Source organism: Dipodomys ordii, unplaced genomic scaffold (genome assembly GCF_000151885.1).
Source record: "Dipodomys ordii isolate 6190 unplaced genomic scaffold, Dord_2.0 Scaffold4, whole genome shotgun sequence".
In the NCBI taxonomy this organism is placed as follows: Eukaryota; Metazoa; Chordata; class Mammalia; order Rodentia; family Heteromyidae; genus Dipodomys; species Dipodomys ordii.
In genome coordinates this window covers 16065002-16077651 of record NW_012267220.1, presented here as the reverse complement: position 1 = coordinate 16077651, position 12650 = coordinate 16065002, and the positions used below count along the sequence as shown (strand labels likewise).

General features: G+C 37.0%; 1 protein-coding gene across 5 annotated transcripts in view; it reads left to right on the top strand.

The window, feature by feature from the left end:
• Sorbs2 (sorbin and SH3 domain containing 2) overlaps positions 1-12650 on the top strand; it is a 92877-nt gene that overhangs the window by 37027 nt on the left and 43200 nt on the right. For 4 of the 5 annotated variants that reach the window (XM_013026532.1, XM_013026524.1, XM_013026551.1 and 1 more), the window contains one exon: positions 1791-1905. In XM_013026532.1, the coding sequence (XP_012881986.1) occupies positions 1791-1905 (115 nt within the window). Of the gene's footprint in view, positions 1-1790; positions 1906-11122; positions 11180-12650 lie in introns of all 5 variants that reach the window. The other variant, XM_013026513.1, reaches the window with a different exon arrangement.

The following is a 12650-nucleotide window of genomic DNA, read 5'->3' as shown; positions in this document are numbered from 1 at the left end:
AGAGAATTTGTCTCAGCTCATACTACTGGAACTAAGTTGAGTCAAACTCAACGTGGCCAGAATCTCAAACCTGCGCTATATTCACTAATAGGCATTAAAAACTTATATTTTTATTAATACAAGTTTTTAACATCCTCTATCACATACATTTCAGAAAAATCACATTCAGCACCCTATTGTGCCATTAAAAGTAACTGATAACCATATAAGGTATAAGATACAAAAATAAATTTATAACATGTATAAAGGAATTCTCATTTTAATACACATCTCCTCACAATGAATTCTGTGTTTAGGAAGCATGATTTCTTGAAACTTAGAAATAGTTGCCTATATCTAAAGTGGTATCTTTGCTACTAAACAATGACCCAAATTAACTCAGAGCTGAATGGATTATTTGTCCTATAAGACAGTAAAAAATATGTCTCTCAGAAAAAATGAGTTGATCCTACTGGGCACCAGTGGCTCACACCTGTAATCCTAGCTACTCAGGAGGTTAAGATGCAAAGGTTGCTGGTACGAAGCCAGCCTGGGCAGATCAGTTCATCCACGAGGCTCTGTACCCAAAATAACCAGCAAAAACTTCAACTGGAGGCATGGCTCAAGTAGTAGTGTGCCAGCTGAATAAGCATATACAGGGCCCTGTGTTTAGCCTCTGATGTGGGGGAAGAAATATGATTATACCTTATTTAAAAAGAACACAAAGAGTTTTCATGTATTATAAAGCTTAGATTCTACTTGAAGAAAGAGGAGAGAAGTTGGTTTCTAAATTTTATAAGGATGGGAAACTAAAACAGAAATTTTACTTTAAGTTTAGCTCATTAAAAAACAAACAAACAAACAAACAAACCTGGGCAGAAAGCTAGGACTTGCTTCTAATCCTCTTGCTTACAGCAAGAGGATTTTATTCCCAGCATACTGTGAGGCTAGAATTCCATTTCATTCCATGGAATCAAAATTTCCCCAATATATAAAGTCACAAAATCCTTCCTAAAGCACTTGTAATCAATCATTTCTTCCTCCAAAGGAAACCTTTCTCTTTAGTCCCAATTGCCCAGGAAATGCTTGAGTTGAAATTATCATTGAAGCTTTACATGGAAGTCCTTCTTCAATAACCTCTGAATATCAGTAGTTCAGGAAAAAGAGCAGATTCCAGTAAGATGTTCCACTCCAGTGTTTCGGAGCTAATCCCCAAAGAGATACCCCCATCACTCTACTTGTTGTTATGCATGCTGACCCAAGTGTTCTCCATACATCTCATAATGCAAATACACTTCTTGCAAATGCCACTTGCAAGAAGTAAGACCAAATAGTGTGTGTGTGTGTGTGTGTGTGTGTGTGTGTGTGTGTGTGTGTGTGTGTGTTTGATTCCTTGTCTCTGTGGATTAATAAGCCAATCACATAGTGGTAGACTAAACTCACAGCTCCACAGAGCACATTGTCAACTTACTTTAAATGCAAACACACACAGCTGCCATTAGTGACCCAGGGAGTCCATAAGAAGTCACTGTCTGCTTGTCTACAAACTCTTCAATTGAGTTTTTAGCTAGCAATACACACACACACACACACACACATACAAACACACACACACACATACACACACACACACACACACACATGGAAAAATAAATTTAAAAAAGCAAAACATAAATGTGACATTTATCATAAATTAAGCTTATTTTTTAGCCATGCTAAAATTACCTTTGAAAGTTGATAGTGAGTGGTATTACACAACCACATTCAGCCCATAAGATCACTTTAATGTGTGATTCATTGTCTATTCCTAGGCATGACTGGGATCCTCCAGACAGAAAAGTGGACACCAGAAAATTCCGGTCTGAACCAAGGAGTATTTTTGAATATGAACCTGGGAAGTCATCTATTCTTCAGCATGAGAGACCCGTAAGCATTCATCGTTCTTTAGCATACCATAGGGTGAGGCTACCAGGGTTCCCCAACAAACCTGAATTTCAATCTTCTTAGCAATTATTATTATTATTATTACAAAGGTAATTTACTGTCTCATATAATTGGGAAATTGTGTTTATTTTGAGTCTCAATTTGTTTATTGTCTCAGAATTGAGTGTATATATATTTGTACATATATATATGTATAGGTATACATACCTAGGAAGAGTTCACCAACATATAATTAACTATGCCTGATTATGGGATTGGGTATATTTTTTAAGCACACATAAATGTAACATTAACTGGTTACAGGTTGCTAATGAGAAAAATCATTAATCTAGCTAGTTTATACAGACACTGGTAGGTCCATTCCTTGGCCTCCACCTTGACTTCTTAGTATTTCTTTCCTGTAAGAGGATATTTTCTAAATATATTTTTCCAACAAGTTTGTTTAATTGATTCTTATTAAATCCCTCTCAGGTTACCAAGCCTCAAGCTTCCTGATTGGTTGCCATGCTAATGGATCAAGATAATAATTTCACTTGGCAATATGTTTTCACTTATTTCCATCCTATGCAAACAAAAAGACAGATAAAACCCACTTACCTACTCTAAATGCACATTAACAAAAAGCTTTTCATTGACCTCTTTTCTTTTGATTTCGCCCATTCCTTCTTCTGTGGCCTTTGTTTTCTCGGGGAGATCAATGTCTTCCTCTTCTCTTTAAAACTCAGTAATTTTCTCTGCCTCATCAAGTCTGCTTCTCAACAAACATGTTAATAGTAACTTACTTTTCTCCTGACTTTAAAAGAATCAGTGAGCAGAATCAGTGAATCTTCTTTGTTAACTCTTTTTGGAGTCTCAAAGAAGTCACATGTTTATGTACATACGTAGAATGTAAGGCCAACGTTTACCATACCCAACATGTGATTAACAAGACTTCAACAGGAAACCTGATAAAAACAAAACAAAAAAATCCACTGGTTTTCAGACTCCATTGTAAACTTACAACTCATCAACTACATCATCTGATCAAGTATCAATATGGCTGAGGTTTCTGAGATGAGACTTGGATCACAATGTTACCATTACTTAGAATAAAAATGGCATAAAAATATTTATATTTAAGTATAAAACTTTAATGCCTATTCTAATAATTTGTGAGGACAATGACAGAACCCATGAAAGAAAACCCTGAAATGGTTAAAACAGAGGCATATCTATAGCATTTCACTGTGCCTCTTCTGGAGCTCATTTATGGATTCTATCATTGTGACTGAAATTCCTACATCCCTCAAGTCTTTGGATTAGAGCTTTGAAAACAGTAACAGTAGCTCCAAATCTTCACTGAGCACCATTCATAATATATTCTTGATCTCAGTATTCCCATCAGCCGTATGAAACACATGCATTGGTATTTCCATTTTACACATGAACAGTCTGAACATGTACTAAAACTGCCACAGGACCACATAGTTAGGGGATGCGGGAAGTCAGGTAAAACGAAGCCTGATACACTTACTTGGTTACTACCATATCATATTACTCCAGTAGGAAGCCTTTAGCTAGCAGTCACTATCCAACTAATAAGATTTATATTAGTCTAATTTTTGTACAGTATAAATGGGTTTACGTAGTAGCTAGATCACAATACATTAGTGCATTTGACTAACTTTAACAAAAACCAGAGCCCTAAGTAACTATCATACAAAATCAGTATGTTTAACTGGTACTCAGAAGAAAGAATGATCAGGAGTCCTGGGTTTTACTAGAGACTCAAATTCCTACAGTCATAGAAAAACAAAAGTAAAAGGAACCTAAAAATGTGGTAGGAAAAAAAGAATGGATATTTTATGAAGCAATAGGAAGAAAAAAGCCTTCTGTTTTTCCTGAAGTTGCTGGTGCCAGTATTATGAAAATGGATTGAGCAAGTCATGTATATTATTTGCACCAAGTATTTTTGTTATAGGACTAATCTTTCTAGTATATGATTAGACATATATCATATGCACACAGATGTCTAATTATATTATATATGTCTAATCAGATAGATGTCTAATCACATCTTAAATTAATCAATCTTAAATTAATCCCAGTTGCCTGTATAAATCAGAAACATAAAGGGCTTGATCAACAGTGAGGTGGCAGAGACTGGCTACATATTAATGTAGTTGACAGAGGAACTAGGTGTCATGACCATACAAGATGAAGAGGACATAACAGCAAAGGGAAAGTGTTAGGAATTTCAAGGTGTCTTTTTTTACTTGTGGCAACATGAGATCCTTTCTTTTTGGGTTTTGTTTCTAATTTTTGAAAGTTATACACACCAGCTAGAAATTCTTTTGAACTGTGCTTTAGCATTCTGAGACAACCCCTCCAGCTGCCCAATTTTTCTTAGGTATCGTATGGATTCCTCTCTCTTCAAATGAACAGCGAATCCTACCCATTTCCCTTTTCCAGTTCAAAATTACCCATTGTCTGGTTAACAATGGCACCTGACCTATTTCTCTAATCCTCAAGTCCAGTGTCCATACCACTTCTAGAGAAATCTTGAGAAAATCTGTATGAAATCTTCAGCCCCAAATTTGCTCCTCCTCTTCTTGCAAAATCCAAACCCTTCACATAATTTATTGAATTATTTAAAAAAACAGCCTTATATTTGGCCCAACATGACCCCAGCTTCACCTCTCTCCCCTCCCTTCTCCCTCCCTGTGCTACACAGACATGGAACTTTCAATCCCCTTTTTGCTGGACTTCTGATGGTGCCTTCTCTTCTCCAGGAAGCCCTTGCGGCCACCTCTCCTTTCTCATGGGAAAGTTCATCCCAGCTTAGTCCCATTTTCTCTCTGGACTTGCTCTTTCTCAATACGAGGCTTAAGCTGGCCCAACTGTGCACCGTTGGCTAATTGTGGTCCCTTACTCTTATAGCTTTTCCATACTGGGCTGTAATGGTCAGCTCACCTGTTTATGACCTTCATAGGGATCTTGTCTGCTGTGAGCTTGTGTCTCACACCTAGCACAATGTCGGGCATAACATGAGGAATGAGTATAGGCTTTACCTTTGCAGTTAGTGGGCAAGACTGGATCTTTATTCTAGTACTCATCAATGAAATCTGTACATTTCCAGTTATAAAAGGTCCAATGAGGCTTCATCAAAGTATACAGGAGAATCAACACTCTGTCATTAATAACTGTAGCTCACAGTTTCCCTCTTACCCTGGAGTACAAGGGAAGTGGAGAGGGCAACAGTGGTTAGGCAAATATCTTGCCAAATCCTGCCCCCCCCAAAAAAATCAGTTCTTCTTTGGGCATCCATGGCATATGAATTTATGTTCTTTAATAAGAAATAGAAAGTAAGGGCACTTCTTTGAAGCACATAAATATTCACTTAGTCATAGATTTATATGTAGATTTAATGTTTGATGCAAAAAAGGACTTTTTAGTCACCTGGGGTTTAACTGGTTTTTCCACAAGTCAGAAACATATTTCCACAGTTTATTTATCTTGAGACAATTATAACAGTCTTTACTGAAATTATAGAATAAAAGGCTTTATATCTCATCTAAGTTGTATATACTTAAAAAGGAGCTAAGCTAACTTTTTTCTAATTTTAAGAGAATATTTCTTTGGGGAACTCTGTTTAATAAGATTAAAAAAATAAGGGTTGGGAATGTGGCTTAGTGGTAGAGTGCTTGCCTAGCATGCATGAGGCCCTGGGTTCAATTCCTTGGTATCACACAAGCAAAAACTAAATAAAATAAGTAAAATTTAAAAAATGGAAATGTTAACTTTCCCTGCAATTACCAAGTCTACACATAATAATAAATCAGACAAAGATAAGCATCAAAAGGCCTATGAATAGCTAAAATGCAATTTTTCTTAAGTGTAAATATTTATACAAGACACAAAGGAACTTCTGTATTAAAGAGGGAACTATTGAATTAGTGAGATTATTATCATATATCCACTTCTGTTGGTTGCCTGTTTGCCTGTGTTTCACTGATCACTGTGAGGTTTTTGTGTGCCCTTTTAGTAGCCCTGAACTGCTGTATAATATATTTAATTTTTATATTATTTAAAAGATTCAACTAGTCAATTCTATTCCAGTCCTGCCATTTAGACTTTCTTTAAAGGTTCTGTTCATGTGTCTATGGTTCACCATGTCCCAAAGTTATTGATGAGTGGTCGTTATTACTTAGAGTGTTTTTTTTTTCTGTTATTTATCATCATAGATCTTAATTAGTGGCATCCTGTAAGTTGGATTTTAGCAGAGAAGCATGTAATTATTAAGAGATTACTATGATGTAGAATGATAAATGTTTTCATCCCTTTCCCATAATTTTTTATAAAAGGATTTGATGGACCAGAATTTAATCTATTCATTTGTTGTACATTGTTCTTAAGGTACAAGTCGCAGTGAAGTTAGAATGGAAATGGCTACACTTCTGGGTTTAGTCACCTTACTGCCCTCTGCTGTTTAAATTTTTAAGCAAATTTGTATCTTCCAAGATGTTTCTCTCTTCCCTCCTTAGCTAAACAAATTACTGTACCTGAAAGCAAAGATCATAAAAATCAAGGATTAGTAAGGGTAAACTACATCAATATGAGAATATATGGCATTTGAAACAATTAGAGCTTAATTTCCTTTAAAAGAAATAGTATGCCTCTCTAAAGAGCAAAATTCACTAGAAATTTCAAATGTTAAGAAGCTGAGAAACAGCTCCAGAAAAACAATCCTCTGAAATAATTATATATGTCATCTAAAATTGACTAAATAGGTGGTGTGGCTCAAGTGGCAGAGCGCTGGCCTTGAGCTCAAGAGCTGAGAGACAGCGCCCAGGCCCAGAGTTCAGGCCCCACAACCGGACCCAAAAATAAAAATAAATAAAATAAATAAAATTGACTAAATATTTGCAATAAGTATAGGTAAAGTGGTGAACCTCTGTGCAAAAACAAATGACACTAAATAAATAAATACCATTGCTATTATTGCTATTATTTTACTGTCACCCAATAAAAATTACTTTTATAAGCTAAAAAATATTTGAAGTAAAATGATATTCAATAAATAGCCATGTCTTAGTGCCTTTGCAGCTACCAAATAAATTTTTTAATTAATTCTAAAATAGTAGATTAGTTACTTGAATATTTTCTTTCTATGAACCTGTTACTTCTGAAATGTAAGTAGAAAATGATACTGGCATATAAAAGGGAAAATATCTCAGGATTTCTGCAACATGTTCTCATGTAGGATAGAATATTCTTTCTGTGCATTTCTTTACTATGATCAGAGAAAGAGCAGCTTGCAGTGTCTTCCTAACTACTGTACAAGTGCATGGCTATATTGCTTTTAACACTTTGTGTCCTCTCAGAAACATTTCCCAGACTTACAAAAGTCATTATAATGATCACTACAAATGTTGGATAAGTTAGACCTTTGCACTATTACATTACAATGCTCAAAGTTTTCTAGCCTTATGTGTAGTTACTTTTACAATCTTCTATTATAAAGCACTGAAACTAAGCTACACTAAGACTAAGCTACCTCACAGAAAACACTTGGAGTATAATTTATCACTCAACATAGACTATGTATCATTATCAAGACTATTATAAATGTAACAAGTTAATAAAACACTATAACAAGTTCATGTCAAATAGTGACTTTTGTTGGACTATGGAATGTTTGAAGGCTTCCAACAGTGCAAAAGTTATAGAGCATTTCTTTCAGCTCTGAGTTGTAATTACGAACTGGAAGACTTGGAATCCTATGAAAATAATATGGAATGGCTTCAAAGTACTGATGGCTTAAGAACTCTCTGGAAATAAGTCCCTAGAGTCAGTTTGTCTCCTGGCGAGGGGAACCAAATAATTTTTCAGAACTTTTATTACTTAATATACTATATAGTTCAGAAGTATCACATTTACTTAAGCTCACGTAATAATATTAAAGAAGTAGCAATGCACATATATCACTTTAAGTGCCCAGGATTTATATAAAATCTACAGTTTGGATCAATTTAGCCAAGTATGTATTATGTGAATATATTAAGAATATTACTGGGCTATGGAAGGGTGTCTGGTTTCTATTACTGAAGAAACTGGATAGAATTTCTCAAACTGTTTTAACACCCTTAGTTTTTCCATCTTAACTACAACATTCAGAAAATCCCTGAGGATCTGAGCAATATATATATATATGTATGTATATATATATATATATACATATATCATAAAAATTAGATTTTTCTCTAAATCAGAAAGACCCAGAAGCCAAGATGGGATTGCACCCCAACTCCTTCTGGGACTCTAGCCATGCACCGAACCTACTGTGAAAGTCCTGCTTCCTCACATGCCTATCCAAAGTAGGCATGTAAAAGGTCCACCTTGAGGTGTCTTAGGAAAGGAGATCTCTCCTCGCTCTCCAGGAGGTCCTGATCTTCCCCATCTTTTCAGGGGTCCAGACCATCCCTGAGAAATCTCATCTCCATCTCCACCAGGGGCCATTGCGGCCTGTTTTGCTTGTTTCCTTTCTCCCAGACTTAAAGCAGGAGACAAGGCCCTGCCCCACGGAATCAGTGTCTAATCAATCAGCATCTCCATCACCCCTCTTTTTTTCAGCCCCCTCTCCCAACATCTCCGACACCTGTCCCAAGGGAACCCGGTCGGAAGCCTCTTTCCAGCTCGCCCTACGGAGAAGTGGGAGAAGGGCTACGTAGCCCTTCCCCTCCGCCCCGGAGTGCCATCCCCAGGCCTGGCTCCTGCGGCCCTGCGCTCTCTCCCACTCGGGTGAGCTCCTTCCTTCTCCAATCCACCACCCCCACCCCTGCCTGCCTGCTTGAAGATCAAAGGTAGCCTTGGTTGTCCAAGGGCTAAGGAAACTGAGCCAATCAGACTGAGCCAGGCTGACCCTTTTTCTTGAGACTAGGACCTGGGGAGTCTCCATCACGCCAACAGACCTGTCCATTACCTCTGATTCCTCGCCCCACTTTTCCCTGACCCACCCCAGGGCTCCCCAGATGCCTGCTTCTCCTCCGGAGGGGATTGTCCCTAGATTTCAGCCCCTTGTGTTGAGACTGCCAGTCAGCCATCAGGGGGAGAGGGATCATGGAGTGACTGGCCCCCCAAAAAAAACCCTTCGGTGCCTGAATTGAGTCCATTGTAACCCTGAGTATTTTTAACAACCCAAGGCCCATTGTCCCTGCCCTGGTGAATTTTCCATTCCTCTATCAAGCCAAGGAGAGGATTAGCAATGGTGAGCCGAGGAACTAGCAAGGGATGCAAGCAGAGCCATGGGCACTCACCCTCATCTCCTAATGTTATTCATTTTACTTTGCTTCTTCCATTCTCTCTCCTGCTGAGGTGCGTGGGAATGAGAGCGGGTGCAGGTCTGTGTGTGAATGAATGCACGGTGGTTTTCATCACACGCCGGGTCCCTCACTTCGCTCAGTGTGCCTTTTCCTTCCCTTTTCCTTCACATCTGCTCTAGACTGATCGCATAAATCCAGATGACATAGATTTAGAAAATGAGCCCTGGTATAAATTCTTTTCAGAACTGGAGTTTGGACGCCCGGTAAGTGAGGCTAGTCTGTTACTATAAGACAAATAGGAAAATGTTGTTTGGCTTATTAAATATATCGTTATTGGAAGAAGGAGGTGTGTCATGCAGAGAAAAGAGCTGAACCCAGAAAATGTACACAAATATCATTCTGTTTTGATGAGTCGACGTGGCCTCACATCTCATATATGGCTTTACCAAATCACAATTGGAATTACTTTATATCTAATTAATTGCAAATTTAACACGTTAAGGCACTTTCTTGCTTGGAATATTTAGGAATTATTAAAACTTTATAGAAAATGTGTATGTGTTTACAGTTCATTTTGGTCTACTTCAAACAATAAGCCATGGCCATTTATAATAATTACTATGGTTACTATGTGCTAAGGAATCACCAAACCATTTCAGAGTACTGGGCTTGGTTCTGATTCACTAGATTAATCCTCTAATAAGAATAAAGTGGACCAAAAGGGATCAAGAAATTTGCCCAAATTTGTAACTCACAAAATGGGAAGTTAATCATAAGCCTGTTAAAAACCACTAATGATAACAAAAAACCCACTTTTTGGGCAATTATCACTCTAATATACTACCAGATTATTCCTACTATAAAATATCAGATTTGACAATAAGAATATAAAGAAAGAAAAAAAACAGAAACTCCTGTGGAACTTTTTTTCTAGTCTTAGTATTATATTATTCCCAGACCCCCACCAGAGAAAATTCCCTGATTGAACCTTAGGGTAATTGCTTGGTCTCAAGCTTGAAATTACAACTCCCTTTAGTGTGGATTTATGCCTGCCAAAAGCAGTGAATTTGATGTGTCAGTCACATGTTTTATAAGGTTTCAACTGTTCAAAACGTGTCAACTACACTGTAAAGCAATTTTGAGTAGAAGTCAAAGGTTTCTGATCATTCCTGGACCCCATGATATACTTTTAAGATACACACTTTGTTCTGATCATTTGTTACATACTGGGTAGTTATGGGTTTTATCCATTAAAAAATGTAAAGACATTTGTCTAGATTCATTACATTTTGTCAAACTGAATCAAACATGATTATAAACAAATATAAACAAAGAACTTAATAAGAGAAATATTACTCTTATTTTTCTCTAAGCTGTATCTAGCATCACTATCAACGCATTTTATTTCAGAGGGAATCCATTGCATTGCTTTGTTTTATGTGTGTTGTTACTGATGGCCGAGAGTCTATAGGGACTATGCCAATTTCTGCACTGAGCCTAAAGGATTCTCATTTTCTATCATCATTTTCAGCCACACAAGGGAAACTGACTAGCATGCTCTCCACTTGCTCTTTTAATGTTTCTTTAATGTACTTGCACCCCTCTGTGGCCAAAGCCTAGGAGTATTCATTTTTTTATTTGATGAGATGAGTTTTATAAATATACTAATCAAACACCAGCAATTTTGCCCAATGCTTGAGAATAGTTACAAACACTGTACTCTTCCTCTTAGGCTACCCCATTTTGCTCCATTTGTGTTCCTCTGTATGTGTATCTGATGCTCTCAACACTCAATTTCTAACTGTTGTCACCTTCTCTCCATGTTCACTCCTTGCTGCCATTGATTCTCCTCCATTCCATCTCTGAACTTCTGCTTATGTGGTTCCGTCTCCACCCAGCCTCCTAAAAAGGCTCTGGACTATGTTCAAGATCATTCTCCTGGTGTTTCCAATGAGGTAAAAACAACTTATTCTCTCTTTTTTCAGAGTTCTCTGGAGGGGCTGTTATTGTGAATCTGAGCTTCATGTTTTATAGTCTGCTGTAATGTCTCAGTTAGTTTTCAAAATCTGTCTTTGTATCATTGTGTTGTGTCCACTGTAGCTTTACACATTTTTTATTCCAAACAGATTGGCTTTTTCTGAATGTCAGGTGAAGAATTGTTCTAGCTATGAGTTTTAATTAAGCTATTTAATGCAGCTTTCATATTCAGTACTAGGAAAATCAAAACTCAATAGTATCAGCCATAGCATATATATATATATATGGATATATATATATATATGGATATAAAACACTTTTTTATTAGACTGAGTAAATTACAACTACAAAGCTAAAAGCCACCTCATTATAAAGTTTAGGGCCATATAGATTAGGAGTTTAGGTTCTTAGATGCCCTGCCCTACATTTGCCTAAAATGTGTACTTATTCTTTCATTTTCCTAAATACTTATAACTTGTGAGTTTTATTATCAATCAAGAATAGGGATGACAAATACCTGGCAGGTATTACAATGTCCCAAGTCCCCACCTTTGACAGACATCACTAATCTCCCTACATTCTGCAATTCAGGAAGCTGTTCTAGCATATCATCAATGGTTTATGTGATAAATTTTACTTTAAATCTCTACTTAAGAATGATGGTGCCATCAGGCGCTGGTGGCTCATGCCTGTAATCCTAGCTACTCAGGAGGCTGAGATCTGAAGATCATGGTTCAAAGCCAGTCCAGACAGAAAAGTCCCAGAGAGACTCTTATCTTCAATTAACCACTCAAAAGCCAGAAAGAGAGCCTTAACTCAAAGTGGTGGAGCACAAGCCTTGAGAAAAAGAGCTCAAGGAGAGCACCCAACCCCCTAGTTCAAGCCCACAACAATAATAACAATAGAATGTTTTTGCCAAATTGCTAAGTGAAAACAGTTATGCCAGTTCATGTAAGTTTGCCTAATTTGCAATAGGCAAAGCAAATTTGAAAATAAATCCCAGAAATGGTCCTGAATCAAACACTGATATCTACAAAGAAAATAGGAAAATTATTTTTAAAAATACACAGCTATTAGAAGACAAAGTAAAAATGGTGCCGTTTTGTTAGCTCTCATGTAAAAAAGTCTTCTTTGTAGGATCTCTCAGAAGCAGCTAGGATAGGAGCAACTGGAACGAACTTATTTTTCATACTATTTGCTCTATTGTCTTAAATTAATGCAGCACATGAACATCTACACGAAAAGACCTCACTCGATTAAATGTGTACAACTAAGAAACAAAACTAATTGAAAACTTACGTTGTAGGAAGAGAACTGACACATAGTGTTAATCTCTGGAATTGCAAGCCTTGACAAACAACCTCAATTTCTAGAGATCCCATTTACAATTCCAAATTATATCCTTGTAATAAGAATCAGAGTGTGTTGAAACAAAGAAGTAGCCAGCAA